This window comes from Chelonia mydas, chromosome 24, assembly GCF_015237465.2.
Source record: "Chelonia mydas isolate rCheMyd1 chromosome 24, rCheMyd1.pri.v2, whole genome shotgun sequence".
Classification (NCBI taxonomy): Eukaryota; Metazoa; Chordata; order Testudines; family Cheloniidae; genus Chelonia; species Chelonia mydas.
Genome location: NC_051264.2, coordinates 3,901,290 through 3,918,977, shown reverse-complemented (window position 1 = coordinate 3,918,977; position 17,688 = coordinate 3,901,290). Strand labels below are relative to the sequence as shown.

The window sequence follows — 17,688 nt, the reverse complement described above, 5'->3', positions numbered from 1 at the left end:
TGGGCGCCAGGCCGACACTCACCTCCTATCCTCTTCGTATTTCGACCTAGAGCAGGGAAAGAGGGAAGGGGTGTGAGAAACCAGGCCACCTCCGTAAACCACCATTTAATCTGCCTGATCTGAGCCCAGGAGCCCAAGGGACGATGTCTCAGACCTAGCCCTTCACGGCCACGACTCAAAGCAGCCGCACTAAAGGCGCATGGCCAGATCCTTTGGCGGTGTAAATCAGCAGAGCTCCTTTGACTGCAATGGGGATACAGCAATTTACACCTGAGAACCCCCCTACCCCACCCCCATATAGGGTCAATACTGCTCCAACCAGCACTGGCAAGAGGGGACAGTCCAGGGTGTAACAGAGCAGGCCCCCGCAGCCCCAGGCCCGCTCCTTCCACCTGTCCCCGCACACCAGGAGCCCATTCCTTCCACCGCCCCACACACTCAGAGCCTGCTCCTTTCACCTGCGCCCCCACCACCACAGAGTCCTAACTGGACTTCAACGGTAAAGCCATAGTGCCCGGAAGCTCGCAGGAGCGGCCCTGGGATCAATGCGCCAGGCGGAGCTGGGTTCCGCTCCCGCTCCCACATTTGCACCCTGCTGCCGGAGCCGCTCCCGATCTCTGCTGGTGTCAGTGGGCCCAGATTCAGGCTTGGTCTGGATCGCATGCCCGACGGGGACCCGCTTGGCACTCACAGTATGTCGCCCAGCTGAGCAAGCTGCTTCTCAGCCACCTGCCGCTCCTTCTGGGGATCTCCGTCCAGATCCAGCAGGTCGTTTTCTCCATACAGGCTTCCCAGCCCCATGGTGCGCTTCGTCCTGTGGACAGACAGAGGGCCACAGGTCAGCCCCATGAGCCTCTGTGGGACAGGCAATCACCCCATCGAAGAGCTGCCCAAGACGAGGGTAGGCGAGACGCGTGGGCCTGGCCATGGAGCAGAGGCAGTGCGAGGGCCTTACCTGTAGTCCTGGATCTGCTCCTGGATCTCGGGCATCGCCGCGCCCTGAGCCTCGGAGAAGGCGCTTCGGACGTCCTCCCCGTTCCGCAGGCGAGACTCTGGAGCAGCGGACGGGAGACAAGAGGAAAGCGCGCTCGTTACCAGCCACGCTCAGCGGGGGGGCACAGACGGCCTGGGGCACCCGCAGCATCAGGCGCTGACATGACGGGTTCCAGCTGAGGATCTCACCAGGCCTGCCAGTCAGGCAGCTGATTTCAGGGGTGCATGCCCCAGCAGCAACGGTGGGTGCTCCGCACCCCTACTAGCAGCCTCCAAGTTAAGGCCTCGTCTACCCTGGGACTCTCCCACCTAGATTCCTACCTGCAGGGGAGCTGCACCATTGCAAACCCGAATGCTCCCGGGGCAGCCCCATTGTACCCCTCGATTAGCAACAGCACAGCTCACCAGGGTTCCAAGCAGGAGAAAGCCACCCTGGTGCAAAAAGCAACTCTGTCTGTTTGCATTGGGGCAGCTACACCTGGGTGCTGGAGTTGGGGGCAAATCCAGGCCTGAGCCACCCAACCCTGCCTGCAAGACAGGTATGGTAAGACAGACAGGCAGCATGGCCCGGTGGAAAGGGACTTGGGAACCCTGGCTTTTCTTGCCAGCTCTGCCACTGGCCTGTTAGGTCACCTTGGGCAAGTCACTGCCTCGCTCCGTGCCTCAGTTTCCCCTCCCTCCCTCTATCTAGTTCAATTTTAAGCCCTTCAGGGCAGGGACTCTCTCCCCCTTTGGTCATGCACAGTGGGGCCCCGATCTCAGCTGGGGCCCATTAGGCAGAGCCGTAAGTCAAATTAATAGTAATGTTCTCAGCCCTGTTTTACAGATGCTGTAACTGAGGCTTATAGAAGGGAAGCGACTTCCCCAAGTGAGCCAGGAAAAGAACCCAGGAGTCCTGACTCCAACTCGAACCACACGGCAATGTTTCCTCCCTAACGCAGTGCAATATGAAGGGGGGAGCAAGGTCTCTCCCACGCAGACAGTCCTTCTCCAGGGAGGTTCAGAGCATGTAAAGAGTTCTGCACTCTAATAAAAGGGAATCTTTGATTTAAAGCAGCCGGTGGTCCCTGATGCTGAGATCTAATGCTGCTGCAGACACTGTCCTGCTTCGGCATTGCCTCGGAGGTCACACACACGCGCACTTACCGATTTCAGCTAGTAACTGCTCAGACACCTTTATTCTCAGAGGCTAGGAGGGAAAAAACAATGCAATTAGGTCTCCAGTAATTATTATTATTATAGGTGTGCCAGGTCGGAGGACAGGCACGGAGGGAGTGCTAATAAAGCCTGCATGCGCTTTGCTCAGCAGCTTCTGTATTTAAAAGACCAGAGCTCAGTATTTCACACCAACTGAAACAACCCGATTAAAGCGTCACCTCTTGGCACTCCCTATAAAGCAGTATATTTGCTACCACCATGCCTATTAAGCAACAAAGGGAAAAAATCACTTCTCTCGGAAAAGGCAACAGCTAAAACCACCCACCCCAATTAAAGCAGGCTGCCGGGCCTTGTCTGTATTGGCTTTTCCTCCCGCTGTGTAGCTACGCCGGTGGCAAGCATCGGCGCAGACACTGTTTACAACAATGCAACACAGTTTGCACCAGCGTAACGCAAAGCACATCTTCTCTGGAGTTTGCCTCAGTGCAGCTATGCTGGTGGCAAAAAACCCAGGGGGCACAAGGCCTTGGTTAAAAGTTTTCCACACTGGGAGGCTGAATACATGGAAAGTTAGATCGCGAAGCCACACTTTAACGGTCTTCTCCTGTGGGAGGAAAGCCCCATGCTCGCTGGCAATGCAGCCACGTTCCCACACTCACCGCCGTCTTCTCCAAGAAGATGTTCCAGATCTCCTTCCCCAACGCCCGAGAATCCTTGGAGTTCATTTGCTGGCAAACTTCTGCGCACAAATAGAAGAGCTGGAAGGATGGGGGAGAGAGAAGAAAAAGAACCAGAGATGAAGAAGGAAGGAGAAACACTTAATAAAGCAGCAGTGAATCCCTCCAGGAAATAGGACAGACTGTAGGAGAGCTCTACAAGGGCAGACTGGGGGGAGGAATCGGAGTCCTGGGACGGCATTTCCACCTCTCGCGCCTGCGTAAGTCCATTGACTTCAACGGTACACACCAGCACGACAGCAGGGGTCGGACCCAGCACTGCCTTAGCCCCACCAGTGTATGTATCCGTCGGGCCTTCGGGGCTCCTGGGCAGGACTAAGCGCAAGTAGCTACAGTCAGGACTTCATGGGCAGCCAGCAAACAACACGGACCCCAGAAAATGGAGCGGGCGTGGTAAGAAATGCACCGCCCTACGCTGGAGTGCTGCCCTCTTGGATCCAGGGAAGAGGGAAAGGATAGGACCTGGTCCGAAGCCAGTGGCCATCAGTGCGTGATTTCAGTGGGCTTTGGATGAGGGATAGACAGAGGGTGGGAAATGCCCTAAATCCCCCCTCACTCCACTATATCCGCACTCCCGAGATCAAGTCAGTAGCCACCCCCAGTGCTGCAGGATGCTTCCACTCCTGCGGCGAAGCCAGGATCTCCGCACCCCCACCCCACAGACAGGCAGTTGCAGTAGCTGAGGAGGGCTTGTTTCGCTCTTACCAGGGGGCTTGGATCTGCCTGGGAGAAGATGTAGCGCAGGAAGACGCCCAGGTGAGCCGGTCGGGATTTGAGCTTCCCCAGGTCCTGGAAGAGGGTGTCACACTGCGGGGGGAGGGCAGGGAAAAAGCCATTCAAGCTGGGAAGAGCAAAGGGCAAGGAACAGGCTCCCCCTTCAGCTAAGGCCTTGGTGAAACTGGCGTTTGCCTCCTTCCAGCCACTGGGGTCGCTGCAGCAGCTACACCCCAGGGCAGGCAGGGGAGCGGCTATTAGCCAGCACAGCCAATCCAGCTCCGGAGTCAGACCCACCCTTGCAGCTCTGCCTGTTTGCACAGTGCAGCTACCCGGCACTGGGGCAAACCCTCAGGCTAGGCAAGGCCTAAGACAGCCAGACCCGGCCAGCAGAACAAGGGTTCCCTGCATGCTGCCTTCTACCCACCGGCCCTTGTCATCAGCTCCACAAGACGTGCGCAAAGTGAATACGACACAGCATGAAGTGGGGCAAAGGTTTGGTGGGCGCAGAGGCTGGGAAGCCCCTAGCAAACAATGCGCTTGGCCCCGAGCACGTGCCAGTATCATCTTTGCACCATCCCAGCTCCGGAGTGGACGTCTGTAACCGCGCTGCCCTACCCACGGCTTCCGGCAGCTGGAGCATGCTCCTGCTGGTAAAGCCAGGAGGTAAGATCTGGGGACACACTTGACTGCACTCCCACTGAGAGCTCCCACTCCCAGCCCCCCCTGCTCTGACCACTAGACCCCACTCCCCTCCTAGAGCTGGGGACAGAACCCAGGAGTCCCAACCCCTACTCCCCGGCACAACTGCCGCGGTTGCTGGTGACACCAACAGGGTAAATACAAAGATGGAGGGATGCCTTGGGAGCTGTTACCTCGTTGTTGAAATACCCCGGATCGTAATCTTCCTCTGGCCCGATGATGAGAGGCCTCGGCGTCCGCTCCAAACCCTGAGGAGACAGGGCCAGGCTGGGACACGGCCACCCCAACAGCAGCCACAGCTAACAGCCCCGGTTCAGCCTTCAGTAACTCTAGGCTCCCCCTTCAATGGGGGGCTTCACTGGGGCCCCCTTCGCTCTCAGCTACTACATGGCTGGCACCTCACGACACGAGCAGTCAGGACCTCAGTTTGTCTCTCATCCCACAGACATGGCCAGCCATAGCACTCTGGGGTCAGCACTGACCCCAGGGGGAGAGCGCCCCCACGGAGCCCCGCACCCCACTCCCTGCAGCACACTGTGTCATGGGGTCAGCACTGACTCCAGGGGGAGAGTGCCCCCACGGAGCCCTGCGCCCCACTCCCTGCAGCACACTGTGTCATGGGGTCAGCACTGACCCTAGGGGGAGAGCATCCCCCATGAAGTTACTCACCCCGCTCTCTGCTGCAGTTTGGGTGCTGATCAGACCCACCCCGATGAGATCACAGCCCAAGGCAGAACTGGCTACAGCCTGTCGCTGTCAATCGGACTCAACTCCACAGAGCTGGACAAGGGAGCGGGCCCAGGCCCAGCCACTCCGCCCGCGACAGCTCCCCCCAGCCTCACCTGCTCCGCGACGGGCAGAAAGGGCGTGTCCGAGCCTTGGCGGCGATGGTGCTGGAACATCTTGGAGGTGATGACCGGGGAGGTGCGCGGGCTGTCGAGGCCGGGGTCGGAGAGAACGGAGTTCCGGTTCAGAGAGATCTGCTCAGGACAGCAATCATCTTACGACATTAGCAACCGAGAAGGGGACAGCCGGGGAAACCCCCAGGGACAAAAGCAGTGCCAGGCCTGCTCAGGCTGAGAGTACCAGGCTGTGTTGACTCACATGCCTCCCAGGTCCAAGGGACCAGTGGCCACATCAAAGACCAAGGCCAACATCTAAACCGATCCAACAGCGTGCCCAAATGTGAGGGAGGGTTGAACCAAATTAACAAATCAATTTCTAAACCAGTGTAATTAGATCGGTGTGCACACCTGACACCCGCGCCCAGGCTCAACTTCCGGCCTTCCCCCACGCTGCCCCCTGACGCCTCCACTCTTCTCAGTAGTAACCTGCAGACACCTCCCTCCCCTGCGTCTGGCTGGTCTTATTGACACTGCAAATTCCTGGGGCCAGGTTGGGTACTCTTACCCATGCTCTGGGAAGCACCACGTCAATCTGTGGCTCTATATAAAGTCCCAGACCAAAAAAGACTAAGGGGGGAAATTTCCTACTTAGGACAAGATTCTTAAAGGCGTTTCGACACTTATGGAGATTTTCAAAAGCGTCTAAGCCTGCAACACCCACTGAGAGTCCCTCTAGGCACCTAATTAGCTTTAAAACTCTGGCCCTGGGACATTCTGGACAGCGGTACCCTCTGTATTGAGGGAGGAGAAGGCTGAGAGGATGGATCAATAACTGAACGGGAAGAGACTTCGCAGGGATGTTGCAATGATCCTAAACCCTGACCCTTAGAAACCCCAAGACATTTAGAGTGACGGCTGTACTTACAAGATATCCAACATGCTAAGGTAAGAAACCTTCACTCTGCCTGCAGGGACCCCCCTTGCAATAACACCAGGATCCTGATTTGGGGTCTGGGATTCCCAGAGTTGATTAGACTGATTTTAAATGATGTCTGATTTTTCCAACCCCCTGCACTTAGCAAGTGCCGGAGGTTTGGGGGACAGAAGCTACTTTTCCAACAAAGCACAGAGGTCGACTCTCTCCTCTACATGCAAAATGGACCTGGCCCTTAGCCCGGGAACAGTGAGCAGCACCTCCCTGATGCCCTTCTGTGCAGCCCTCACCTCGCTCACCGAAGGAAACCGCTCGGTGCCTGAATCCAAACCGCTGTCGCCGTCCTGAGAGTCCAGAGAGAGGCGGCCTGGGAACGGAGGAGACACGCAGATGGAGGCCAAATTAAACCCCACAAGAGGATCAATGGCAAAGGAGACACCGAGCGATGGGAGAGGGGGCAGAGCAGCCCTCAGTCTAGACCTATGGACCCACCTCCCCACATTCCCTTTGCCATCTCCTCTCCTCTGATGACAGGAGGGGTAGATCTGTGGGCTGGCTGAGACCCCGCAAGAGAATCAGACTGAGAATGCTTAAGGCAGGTTCATGCAACCCCAATTTTGGCCTCTGATAAGGGAAGAGAAGCTCTGGTCTTTACCGGGGGTTACAGCTCGTTAGAATCCTAGACAAGGGGCAGAGGCAAAAGAAAGCAGAAAGCCACATGCAAATGCGACTAGTCCTACAGGCTTCGAGACCGGAGCTCTGCTGGGCACAAGATGGGAAAGCAACGCCGGGCAGCAAAGGAGGAGAAAGAGGGGGAGCCACACGGGATGTGTAGAGTGTGAAAAGGCAAAGAGCAGCGGACTAGAGCGAGGCAGGAGATGGTTTTTCTATCCCACAAAAATTTGCAATTAAAAAAATAAATTTCCCATTCCAAATCGGGCCCAAAAGTTGAAATCTCTAACATTTCTGCAAATAACAAAATAAAATAAAATTCAGCTCGGGTCAGTCGACACCTTTTCTTCCAATAATTCTGAAACGTCTCATTTCGATTTCAACCTTTTAAAAAAATGATTTTACGACAAATTAACTGAAATTTCAAAACAAAAATGTCGTTTCGAAGTGGAAAATGGAACCTTTCATTTTGAATCCCATCCCCCCACCCCCCAAAACCAGGAAATTGGCTGAAACCAACCCTTTCCCACGAACTGTTACGGTTTCAACAAATTTACATTTTCCGGTGAAAACACGTTTTGTGGAAACCTTCCCGCCCGGCTCTCCAATGGACACTAGCGGAGGGATTACTCTGGGGTGGAGGAGAACAGGGATACGTGCAGCGTTTATCTACACCGAGCCAGGTGGCCGTCACAGGGATGCTGGCTGCAAACACTCGTGTCTCTTTACAACATATCCCATACAGCAATGCGGTTGGGCAGAACTAAAGTGGCCCTGCACCGGTGCATTCTGGGAGTCCGGGAGTCCCTATCCTATAGCACGCAGCAGTGTGACTGTTGGGAACAAAGACTTCTGGGTAATTTCCCAATGCGAGGAACTCCTGAATGGGGACAGTTACAATGCTCGTAGCTTCCCATCTGCGCCGGACAGATGCTATCACAGCCGAGCCGAAGCCCTCATCGCACCCAGTGCAAGCAAAGCTTGTCAAATGCCTGGGATGGCTACAGCGTCCGGAGACAAGGAGCTGCAAGCTGAAGTCCCCCAGACAAATCGTCTGTTGCGAGGTCGGACGGATGGTAGCAGCGGGTATGCACAGCTGCATGTCAGCAACAGCACGACTCACCTTCTGTCCCCTGGAGACCGGCTGAGCCGGAGTTGCAGCACGGCCGCCCCAAATCCTACAATTGAAGGATACAGAGGGGTCAGTGTTGTTAGCCCTGCTTTACAGGTGGGGAAACTGAGGCACGGAAAGGGACAAGAGCCTGGTCTACAAAGGGGGCAGACCAGCTGCCTTCAATTTCAAGAGGGGCTCTCAGCACCTCCGGGGCTAAGAAGCTGTCACACAGAGTCTGTGGCAGAGCTGGGAAGGGTACCCCAGAATAGGTCACGCAGGGGGGTGCGGGGGTGTTCAACCAGTTCATGCACACACAGCGCCGCACTTCCTCACTAGCCCGGCTGAACTGGTTTCAAGCCTTCACCTAACCCATTTCACCCTCAATGCCCTCTAGGTACCTACCCCCACAGTTCACGGCTCAGCCCCCAGAGGCAGTGCATTCTGGGAGATTTCACACTGCAGGAGGGCACGCCTCAGCTTGTCCATCTCCACAACAGGACTAAACCCAGTTCAGGCTTCCCCTGGCACCAACTTCTGAGGAGGGTGGAGTGTCAGGGAGGAGAGGGGGGGAGTCACATGACATTTAGAACCAGGAAGTAAGGATTCCTCTTGCATACCACCGAGCCGCTTGTTTCCTGTCGGATCTTGAGCTGCAACTGGCTGACCCTTCTGCGCGCCCCCTCGATCTGTTCCTCCAGCGTGGTGGCGGGGTTCCGGCTGTACACCTCGCAGAACCGCTGAGCGGGGAGACAAGAAGGGGGATGAGGTTACAGCCAGCCACACTGAGGAGAACCGGCACGGGGTGCAGAGCACGGAGTGAGGGCTACAAAACAAAATAAGGCGGGGGAGGGATGGATGGCTCTGATCAATACCCTGGTGTAGCTTCGGTGTGACCGCACCTGCTGCTACAGGGCATCAGCTGGTGGCCAGGGGGATAAGGAAGGAAATACACCTCTCGTCCCCCAAAGACTGTACAATCGGCCTCACACTTTACTGTGGGGCGGGGAAGGTTCCTCTTCCTTGGAAACACCAGCCATGCCATGGGCGGAGGCAGGAGCCTGGATTACATGGAACGGAGGTCTGAGCCGCACGGCAGGAAGGAGACCCATGAGATTAGCTGGAACAATTGTCTTCTCTGCTACAGGCAAGATATCAGAGGAGACGGCCCACTGGTCTGATCCGACGTGAAGGATTGGACTGGAAGGAGCAATAGTCCGCTCCAGGATAAGCAAAGAGGCCTAGCAGCACACTAGACAGGGCAAAGGTCTGCTCCAGTGTGGCTCGCCACAGGAAGGAGACAGCCAATGCCCCGTACCTGTAACTCTGCTTCCTCCTGTCTCAGCATGTTGCGGAGGATCTGCGTCGCATGCTTTTGAACTTCTGGGTCCTGTGATTTGGAACAGACGTGGGCAGAGTGAGGGGACGGACAGAGCTTTGCTTTCATCTCCCCATCTTTCCCCCCCGCCCCCTCGAGTGGAGCAGCGCTGGAGAGACGCAGCAGACTGAGGACCCCGCTTTCCCATCCCCCCAGGAGATCCAGGACAAACCACCCGTGGGAGCGCCGTGCCGTCCGGTTACCTGCAACGGTTTGGGTCCTGTGATGCGCTGTGGTGGAGGCAGCGGTGGCGGGGAAGGGGGCGGGGGGCACAGGGGTGCAATCCCAGGAGCCCCCGATATGCTCACGTCTTGCTGAGGACTGGAGAGCACCACTGAGGGAGGAGGAGACCCCAGGAGGGTCAGCGCAACGTAGGCACCGGCTGGAGAAGAAAAGGAGCACGGGTGGAGAGAGAGACCCACTTTATAACTAGCCAGTGGATGAGGATTTAAAATGGGGGGATCACGGCATCTAGAAGAGACCTGATCATTGCCTCCCCGCACCCCAACCCCAAATCCACAACGCAGGAGTCTGAAACAGATGGAGCTGCAATCGAAGCTGATCTTAAGGGTACGTCTGCACTGAAAATGCAACAGCTGCACTGCTGTACACTCACGACAGCGACGAGAGGGGTTCTCCCCTCGGCGTAGGCAATCCCCCTCTCCGAGAGGCAGTAGCGAGGTGGCTGGAAGAATTCTTCCATCAACCTAGTGCTGTCCACCCCAGGGGTGAGGCTGACGGAGCTACGTCTCTCGGGGGTGGATTTTTCACACCTCTGCGAAACACAGGTGTTCAGTGTAGACCAACCCTTAGATTAAAACGGTGGGTGATTTTCCCTCCTACCCTCAGCATTAGGGTTAATTCAGGTCACAGACGCTAGCCCACTGCACCCTATACAGGGCAGGAGGACAGTACACCACCAGCCTTAGGAACATTCGTAAAGCGTACCCAGGAAACAGCCAAGGCACATACTAATCCCTAGTTTTTATCTTGTGCTCTTCATCCATACACCTCAAAGAGCTGTACAAAGGAGGTCAGTATCATTATCGCCATTTCACACACTGGGAAACTGAGGCACAGAGCCCAAGGCTGCCCAGGTGTACAGGCCCCCATCAGCAAGGTGGTGTGAAGACTCAGGGTCCTGGTTTGAGTCCTCACCAAGCCCAGAGAGTACCAGGGTCTAAAACACCTTCCACCTCCTCCAGCTTGCTAGGAATCTCCTCCCACTCTCCCAGGCAAGGAGCCAGCTCCAGTGGCCCATGCATCCATCACCTCCCAGGTGGAGTACGGTTATCTGTATCTGAAGACAATGGCCAGGCTCCAGCTGGTGCAGAATGCAGCTGCCCACCTTCCCCCGGCTTAGGCCACCGTGAACACATCTCAGTCTGGTCCCGATGCCAGTTTAAGGCTTCGGTCCTAATCATCAAAAGCAACTGGTCAAGCCCCACCGACATTCGAAGACTGAACTTCAATCTGTGACCCACGGCGACAACGATGCAGATCACAAAATGCAAGACAATGGGCACGAGACCAAGGGTCAAAGCATTCCCGGGGGAGGAGACTTTGCTATGAAATGCACGTCCAGAGGAGACGGAGCAAATCCAGAGTCGGACCGCCTTTAGGGGACGCCGAAAAACCTTCCTCTTCACCATAGCCAGGATGACACCACCATGCCCCCCCGCCCCGTACCTACAAACCCTGAAACAAACCAGCCAACACAACCAAAACCCCACCCTAGGCAAAGCGTTTACCTCTCCACAGGAGAAGAGCCAGACACCCCATGAAGTCCACTGGAGACTTCACTACTGGCTATTTGCCCAGCTGCTATGGTGACGGGCAGCCGTATAAAACCCTGATGCAGACAGATGGATAAATAGAGAGCATTGTAACGCAGGGTGGGGATGACCAAATCGGCAAGGGAAGGGTTAAGCTGTTCTTGGAAGTCCCTTCAGGAAAGGGATGGGAAGTGACGTTCTCCAAAACAGCTCCTCCTGCAACAACCATAATGGGAAGCCGCAGAGATCTGGCTGCGCCCACCGCTCTATTGACTGCTCCAGCTTGCAAATGACTCCCCTTCCCAACGCCGTCGGTCAGCGAGGCTCGCCAATCAGCACATTTTACATCAAGCACTTTTTAAACATGGGATTGTTGGCGTTTTCGACCTGGGAGACCAGACGCCCCAGTTTGTTCATGGAGCAGGCACAGCGGTGACAGCAAGCTTCCCCACACCAGAGCACTTCAGCCCCATCCTGGAGAATCCCCAGGGGGAGAAGAGAGCTCAGTGTGCCTGGCTCATTTGGTCTCTGCCCTCTCCGCTCTGCTCTTAGCCTCAGGGCCCCCTAACCCTTTCCACAATACGCCATCCCCAAACTCTCCGCCACTAGAGACCGGGGCTGGCCTATAACCAGCGACCTAGCGGGAAAAGGCCCCATTCACCCCTTCTACCTACTCACATTTGATGAGCTTCACCACTTCGAGATGGGAGCTGTTTGTCACCATTGTGCCGTTCACCTGCAAGAGGAGACAGACAGCCTCAGACCCGCAGCCCCAGCGCTGGCCCACAGAGCGAAGCACTAGGGAACACCCCTGGGAAGCCTCGGCTTGGGGTTTGCTGCTCACCTTGACGATCCGGTCACCCTCTTGCACCCCGGCCTTCATGGCTGCTCCTCCTGTAATGCAACAGGCAGAGGAAGGGAGTTACAGTAAATAACAACGTGCAGCCCCAGCAACATGAAAACATCCGCAGCGCTCGCGCCACAAGGCGCCAGGGGATTCAACACATTCACTGCAACAGCATAAGTAGACGTTAGGGTCCAAAATCTAGGTTTTCCCTCCTCCTATGGGGAGCTCTGTTTTATTCTATTCCATGTAGTTCTTATATCGACCTCATCACTAATATCCAAGTGTCTTCCAGTAGTGCATTAAGCAACGTGACTACCACCTGCCATGTGTTTGTTCTCCTTTAGGGCTTCTGTCTAGGCAAGGGGATCTGTCCACACAAATCCAATTGCAGGATTGGGGCCTAAGCATCAGTAAAAGTAGCTTTATTATTTAAGCTCTTCCCCTGCCAATCCCCCCTTCTTTAATGCAACTGTTAAAAGTTTAAATACACTGAAAAATTCTCTGTTGCTAAAGCGAAGAGGAAATGTTTCCATGAGGTTCAATTTCAAACAGCATGACTAGCAAATAAAAAAAAGGCAAAGAAGGAAAGTAGATTAAAGATTCTTTCAGCTTTAACGATCTCTCATTAAAGGCAACGCAAGTCAGAACGGAGGGGCATGTCTCCCTGCAGCACTGCACCCAGGATGGTCTTTTACCCCAGCACAAAGCGGGCGTGACTGCCCGGGACAGGGCACTAGAGAACCCGACTCACTTTGCACTAGTGTAAGTGACTGCACAAGTAACAGGGCAGTGGGGAATCAGGCACACTGGCTGTCCTTTACTAAAATATTTGGGACTTGTCATAGGATTCATGCAAATGGAATCTATGACCACCCAAAGTCCTGTTGAAGTCACTGGGGTCGATGCAGGGGGTCTCTCCATGCAGATCCCATTGCAGGATAAGGGGTTTGATTTTTATCTGTGTCCCTTTAAATCTGTAGGACTTTTCCTCCTTTATCTATCTGAATTTTTCCTGGTCTGAGTGTTAGTCTTTTTTTGCGGGGGTTGGGGTCGGGGGGAGGCATCAGTTTGTAATAAGAGCAGCTCGCTGTCTATTGAAATCGTTGCTTCTAGCCCTACCTCCCCTCAAAACCATCAGACAGCAAAAAGCTAAAGCACCTCCACGCCACAAAGCCCAGAGTGAAAGTTGCTGAATGTGTGTTTGCTGAGGGCTAGAAGGGGAATTCCCTGAGCCCATAGTCAGCAACCAGCTGCGATTATGTAACAACCGGGTAGAGCACGGTGGTTAACCTGGCGCTGCCCGGAGAGCAGAGACGGCACAACATGGGAACTTGGCTGTTGCTCTCGGGAGCCGCTTTTGGGTTAATTCCCACCTCTGGGTGTCCAAGCTGGTCAGAATCAAGACTCCCATCTAGGCACATACATACCCCAATCCCCCTACCACCATCCCAACCATGGCCTCACACAGCTTAACTCCTCTTCATCCTCCAGAACTGCTCTCTCTCTTGATCCAACAGGCTTTGCAAAGAAGGATCCCCCTTTTCCCTGGGGCCAGAGAGGAGCGGGGGGCCAAGTGAACTAGGGGAGTCCCATTCATACACAAATATCCATGTGCCCCCAACATAGGGGCACAGGGTAGCTGCTCACCTGGCCGGACAGACTGCACCAGGACGATCCGGTCCCCGCTGACAGTGAAGCCAAAGCCATGCTGATCCTGCTGGATGATGACACAGCGTTGGACCAAACCTTCAGCGGGGCGGGGGGAAAAAACAAATGAGGCATGAGAGGCTGGAGTTTAAATCCAGGCTCTAGGCTAGTTGTGGCTCCAATTTCCAGACGGCCTATGGCTACTGTTCGTTCTCCGAGGCCAGGGGAAGACTAAGGCCCAGAAAACAGAATGCAAACAAACAAAACCCCACTCCCCTGAAATTAATTATTTGTTAACAAAATCCCATGACTTTTAATGTCAAACTCATAATTTGGGCGGGGCTTGAGAACAGATTTTTGAACACGATGCTGGAGATCACAAGCAGAGATGTTCCTACCACACAGAGAGCCCAGGAGAGGGGAGTAGGATGGGTAATAAAGCAAAGCACTATGCACCAGGACTCCTGGGTTCTAGATTTCAGTGGCTCCATTTCCTTTTAAGGCTGCAGTGTCCCCGGGGATGTTTGTTCAAATCCCATACCCTGGTACCAGCTGCCTTTCAGTCCCTAGATACCATGCTGGCTGCTGCTATATACGACACCTGGATAGATAGCCTAGACAGGACCTAATGGATCTTTTCTATCTCTAGCTTCTATGGTTCCTTTCCACCACCCTGAAAGCCAGAGATGCAATTATGCTCATTGTTGCTGTTAGGAATGCAGATGTTGTTAGTGATCATCAAGTGATGCAGCTTCTGTTGTTCATTGCAGTGCATGTAATGCTGACATCGTTCTTGAGTGTCTGAGGTCCGGTTCAGAAAAATGAACAGGGCCTGAGTCTCCTTTCCATCGTGTTTTCACCTGTGCCATGCGAGTGTACAAAAGACTCCGGATTCTCCACTCACATTACACCAGTGACCGTGTTAGACACTCACTTTGCACAGATATAAGTGACAACATGAGGTCGGGGCAGGGGAAACATCAGGCCTGATTTTGCACAAATGCAACTAATGACACAAAGGTGTGGGGAGGGAGTAAGAAATTGGACCCAGTTTTGCACAAGTGACAGAGACGCCACAAAGTCAGGGGCACGTGTGTGTGCACGTGGGCGTGTGTGCAAATCAAATCAGTTCCTATCATCTGTACTCACAGTGGTCTTTGGGCAGAAAAAGGAAGTAACTTACAAACATGCAGTCTCGAAGTGGGAAACACACCAACGTGAAGCATGTGAATAAACTCACTTTCTGTGGTTCTATGGGCTCCATCCCACACCCACGGGGTTCAATATGGAAGCAGGACTGGACCTATTTACCTAATCTCATAGGGCAGACAAATACTGTTGCAACTGAGCCCACAAACAGGAATTTCTTTCTGCCATATTCATCATCCCCCCACGGCCACAGCCGTGAGACTGTCTGGGCCCCTATTCTCATTCTCACTTTTACAGTGCTCTGGCAGCGTAAAGGAAACTTAAAGTGGGTGTAACTCATCTGCACTCGCTTTGAGGTCCTTTATACTGCCAGCATGGTGTACAGGGACCTTAGGGTAACAGACTCAGACAACAGATCTCCCACGAACAGAATGGTCAGTGCATCTGGCTACACTTTCTTTTGGTTCCTGTATTAAACAATCTGCTGTTCCCAAATTCTCCCCCCTTTACCACACTCCTTTTTGTTCCCTTCAATTAATCCAGCCTTTTGAGGCCTCACTCATCAATGGTAGATTATTATATCCCCTCCCCCGAACTGCCATAGGATCCAAACGCCTCCCGAGCTTTTAGCCTCCAAATACCCCATTAGAGAGGAACGCATCAGAGCCATTTTATAGATCAGGGAAACTGAGGCCGCTTGAGTGACTCGCCTGGAGTCGCACAGAAAGAGAATGCCGACTGAAAAGTCCCACATCCCAGCCCATTGCCTTAGCCACCAAGTGATCCTTCCTCTAGGCCAGTGGCTCTCAACCTTTCCAGACGACTGTCCCCCTTTCAAGAGTCTGATTTGTCCTGAGTACCCCCAAGTTTCACCTCACTTTAAAATAACTTGCTTAAAAAAACAGACATAAAAAACCAGAAGTGTCCCAGCTCACTAGTACTGACAAATTGCGGACTTTCTCATTTTTACCATCTAATTATAAGATAAATCAATTGGAATATAAATATTGTGCTTACAATTCAGCGCATAGCACACAGAGCAGTCTAAACAAGTCACTGTCTGTATGAAATTTTAGTTGGTACTGACTTCGCTAGGGCTTTTCATGCAGCCTGTTGTAAAACTAGGCAAATATCTAGATGAGTTGATGTACCCCTGGAAGACCTCTGCGTACCCCCAGGGGTATGTGTACCGCTGGTTGAGAACCACTGCTCTAGGCAGACAGCCATTCCCTTTCCAAGATCAGCACCTGGCGTTGGCGCCAGACAGCCCCGCATCACCTCGCGCTTTTGCGTTGGCCGATTCTTGCACTCGGTGCATGCTCTGCAGTTATACCCCAAGCACTGTGGCCAGGGGGCTAATCGAGGATCACGGCCTGCAAGCTTTGCTCCAGCACTGCAGAAGCATTTCAGGGCAAGGGCCTGGCCCCATGTCACCACTGCTCTCGAACGCATGGCTCTGTTCTAAGGATTTCCCTCTCCCCTTTTTAGGGTACAGGGACCAACCTGATGCAGCAGGAGTGAGGGCTAGACTGCAACTCACAGTGCAGGAGGGGGACTGCCCCTCCAGTGGGAACTGGGGTGGCACATGCCAAAGCAGGGAGGGTGCTGCAACACGCTTTCCATGTCCACACCTAGCCACAAGGCCACTCTTCCGTTTTCACTGGTTGGGCAACTGGAATCGTAAACAGAACCATCGTCATCATCCTCGCTAGCTCTAACCTCGCACTTTCCATCCACAGATCTCAAAGTGCTTCACAAGGGAGGGGAGTGTCATTATCCCCATTTTACAGATTGGGAAACGGAGGCACAGGGAGGGCAGCAACTTGGCAGGCAATCAGTGGCAGAGATATTAATAGATTCCTGGGGTCCCAACTCTCATTTCCCAATTCTACCCTAGACGAAAGGTGTAAGTAGCCCCATATGAAGGCCTAGATGGGAGGAGTAATTATCACAGGCCTGGAAAAGATCATTTTATCCCCCATGTCTCCCCTCCATCGCGGTAAAGGGCAGGTGAGCCATTCAAACCCACAAAGACCAGAACAGCTGATGGCTCATGAGGACACCCCTACCCCCCAATGTCATTCCCAGCCTGCCCTGCCCCAATTCCAAAGCTTACTCAGGATCCAATGTCTCTTTCTAGAAAATGATGCCCTCTGGCTCAATCAGCCGCTACGGGTCCAGTCCAGGAATCACCAGGTGAAACTGTCTAGCCTGGGTGCTGCAAGAGGCCTGACTAGATGTTCCTTCTGGACTTATAATCTCTGAGTCTGATAACACGGGCTTCACGCTGCACAGAGACACGCATGCCAAAGCCTCCGGCCACCTGCATCATGATCTTCCAGCCAGCTTTACCTGTGTGCCTGACGGTCCCGTGGTCAGGGAGCTCGCCTGGGACGTGGGTGACCTGGGTTCTGTTCTCTGCTCTGCTGCCGCGGCCTTGGGCAAGTGACTTCCCGTCTGTGGGCCTCAGAGCTCCTTGTGCGCCCAGTGGGCAGACAAGACCTGCCCACCTCCCGGGGGGGATCAAGACCATCACAACTGGGAGGTGTTGGGAAGCGATGGGGGGGCCAGAGACGTAGCCAAGACAGCCAGATGGTACAGCCCCGAGCCTGCTGTCATAGCAACGCAGAGTGGGGAGGAAAGAAGGAAAAGCTACCTGGTGTTTCAGTGCAGTCAGACGGCTGGCGACGGTGCCCGGGAGACCTGCGTCCTGGAGCCGAATCGCCCAGTGAAGACAGGCTGCTTAACCTGAAGGGAATGAGACAGACACAGTCATGGAGGAACAAGACTTATCCTTCCACTTACAAGACGCCTCCCGCTAAGGACACAGCAAGCCCCAGCAGTAGCCAGAGCAGCTCTCAGGGCAAGCGATCGCCGTTTCCCGCAGGGCCAGGACTGGAGCTGAAGAATGCTTCTCCCCACTGCCAAAAGCGGCCTCCAGCAGAGAGAGCCAGAGTCCCAGGGAGGGCGCTACACCCTGTAACCCGCGGGTCTGCTAACCCCGGAGGGACGGGCAGGGAGAGGGG

The 17,688-nt window shown here is 54.4% G+C and overlaps 1 protein-coding gene across 9 annotated transcripts in view; it reads right to left on the bottom strand.

Annotated features, from left to right (window-relative positions):
- The window catches only part of ARHGEF11 (Rho guanine nucleotide exchange factor 11), an 81,504-nt gene that overhangs the window by 22,739 nt on the left and 41,077 nt on the right, over nt 1-17,688 (bottom strand). For all 9 annotated transcript variants that reach the window (XM_043535262.1, XM_043535267.1, XM_043535264.1 and 6 more), the window contains 17 exons: nt 17,319-17,410; nt 13,514-13,612; nt 11,864-11,913; nt 11,698-11,755; nt 9,448-9,626; nt 9,185-9,256; nt 8,487-8,606; nt 7,879-7,933; nt 6,374-6,450; nt 5,147-5,284; nt 4,478-4,552; nt 3,594-3,695; nt 2,811-2,909; nt 2,140-2,182; nt 956-1,052; nt 692-814; nt 23-46 (listed from right to left, as the gene is read on the bottom strand). In XM_043535262.1, coding sequence (XP_043391197.1) covers nt 23-46; nt 692-814; nt 956-1,052; nt 2,140-2,182; nt 2,811-2,909; nt 3,594-3,695; nt 4,478-4,552; nt 5,147-5,284; nt 6,374-6,450; nt 7,879-7,933; nt 8,487-8,606; nt 9,185-9,256; nt 9,448-9,626; nt 11,698-11,755; nt 11,864-11,913; nt 13,514-13,612; nt 17,319-17,410 — 1,503 coding nt within the window. The remainder of the gene's footprint in view (nt 1-22; nt 47-691; nt 815-955; nt 1,053-2,139; nt 2,183-2,810; nt 2,910-3,593; nt 3,696-4,477; nt 4,553-5,146; nt 5,285-6,373; nt 6,451-7,878; nt 7,934-8,486; nt 8,607-9,184; nt 9,257-9,447; nt 9,627-11,697; nt 11,756-11,863; nt 11,914-13,513; nt 13,613-17,318; nt 17,411-17,688) is intronic.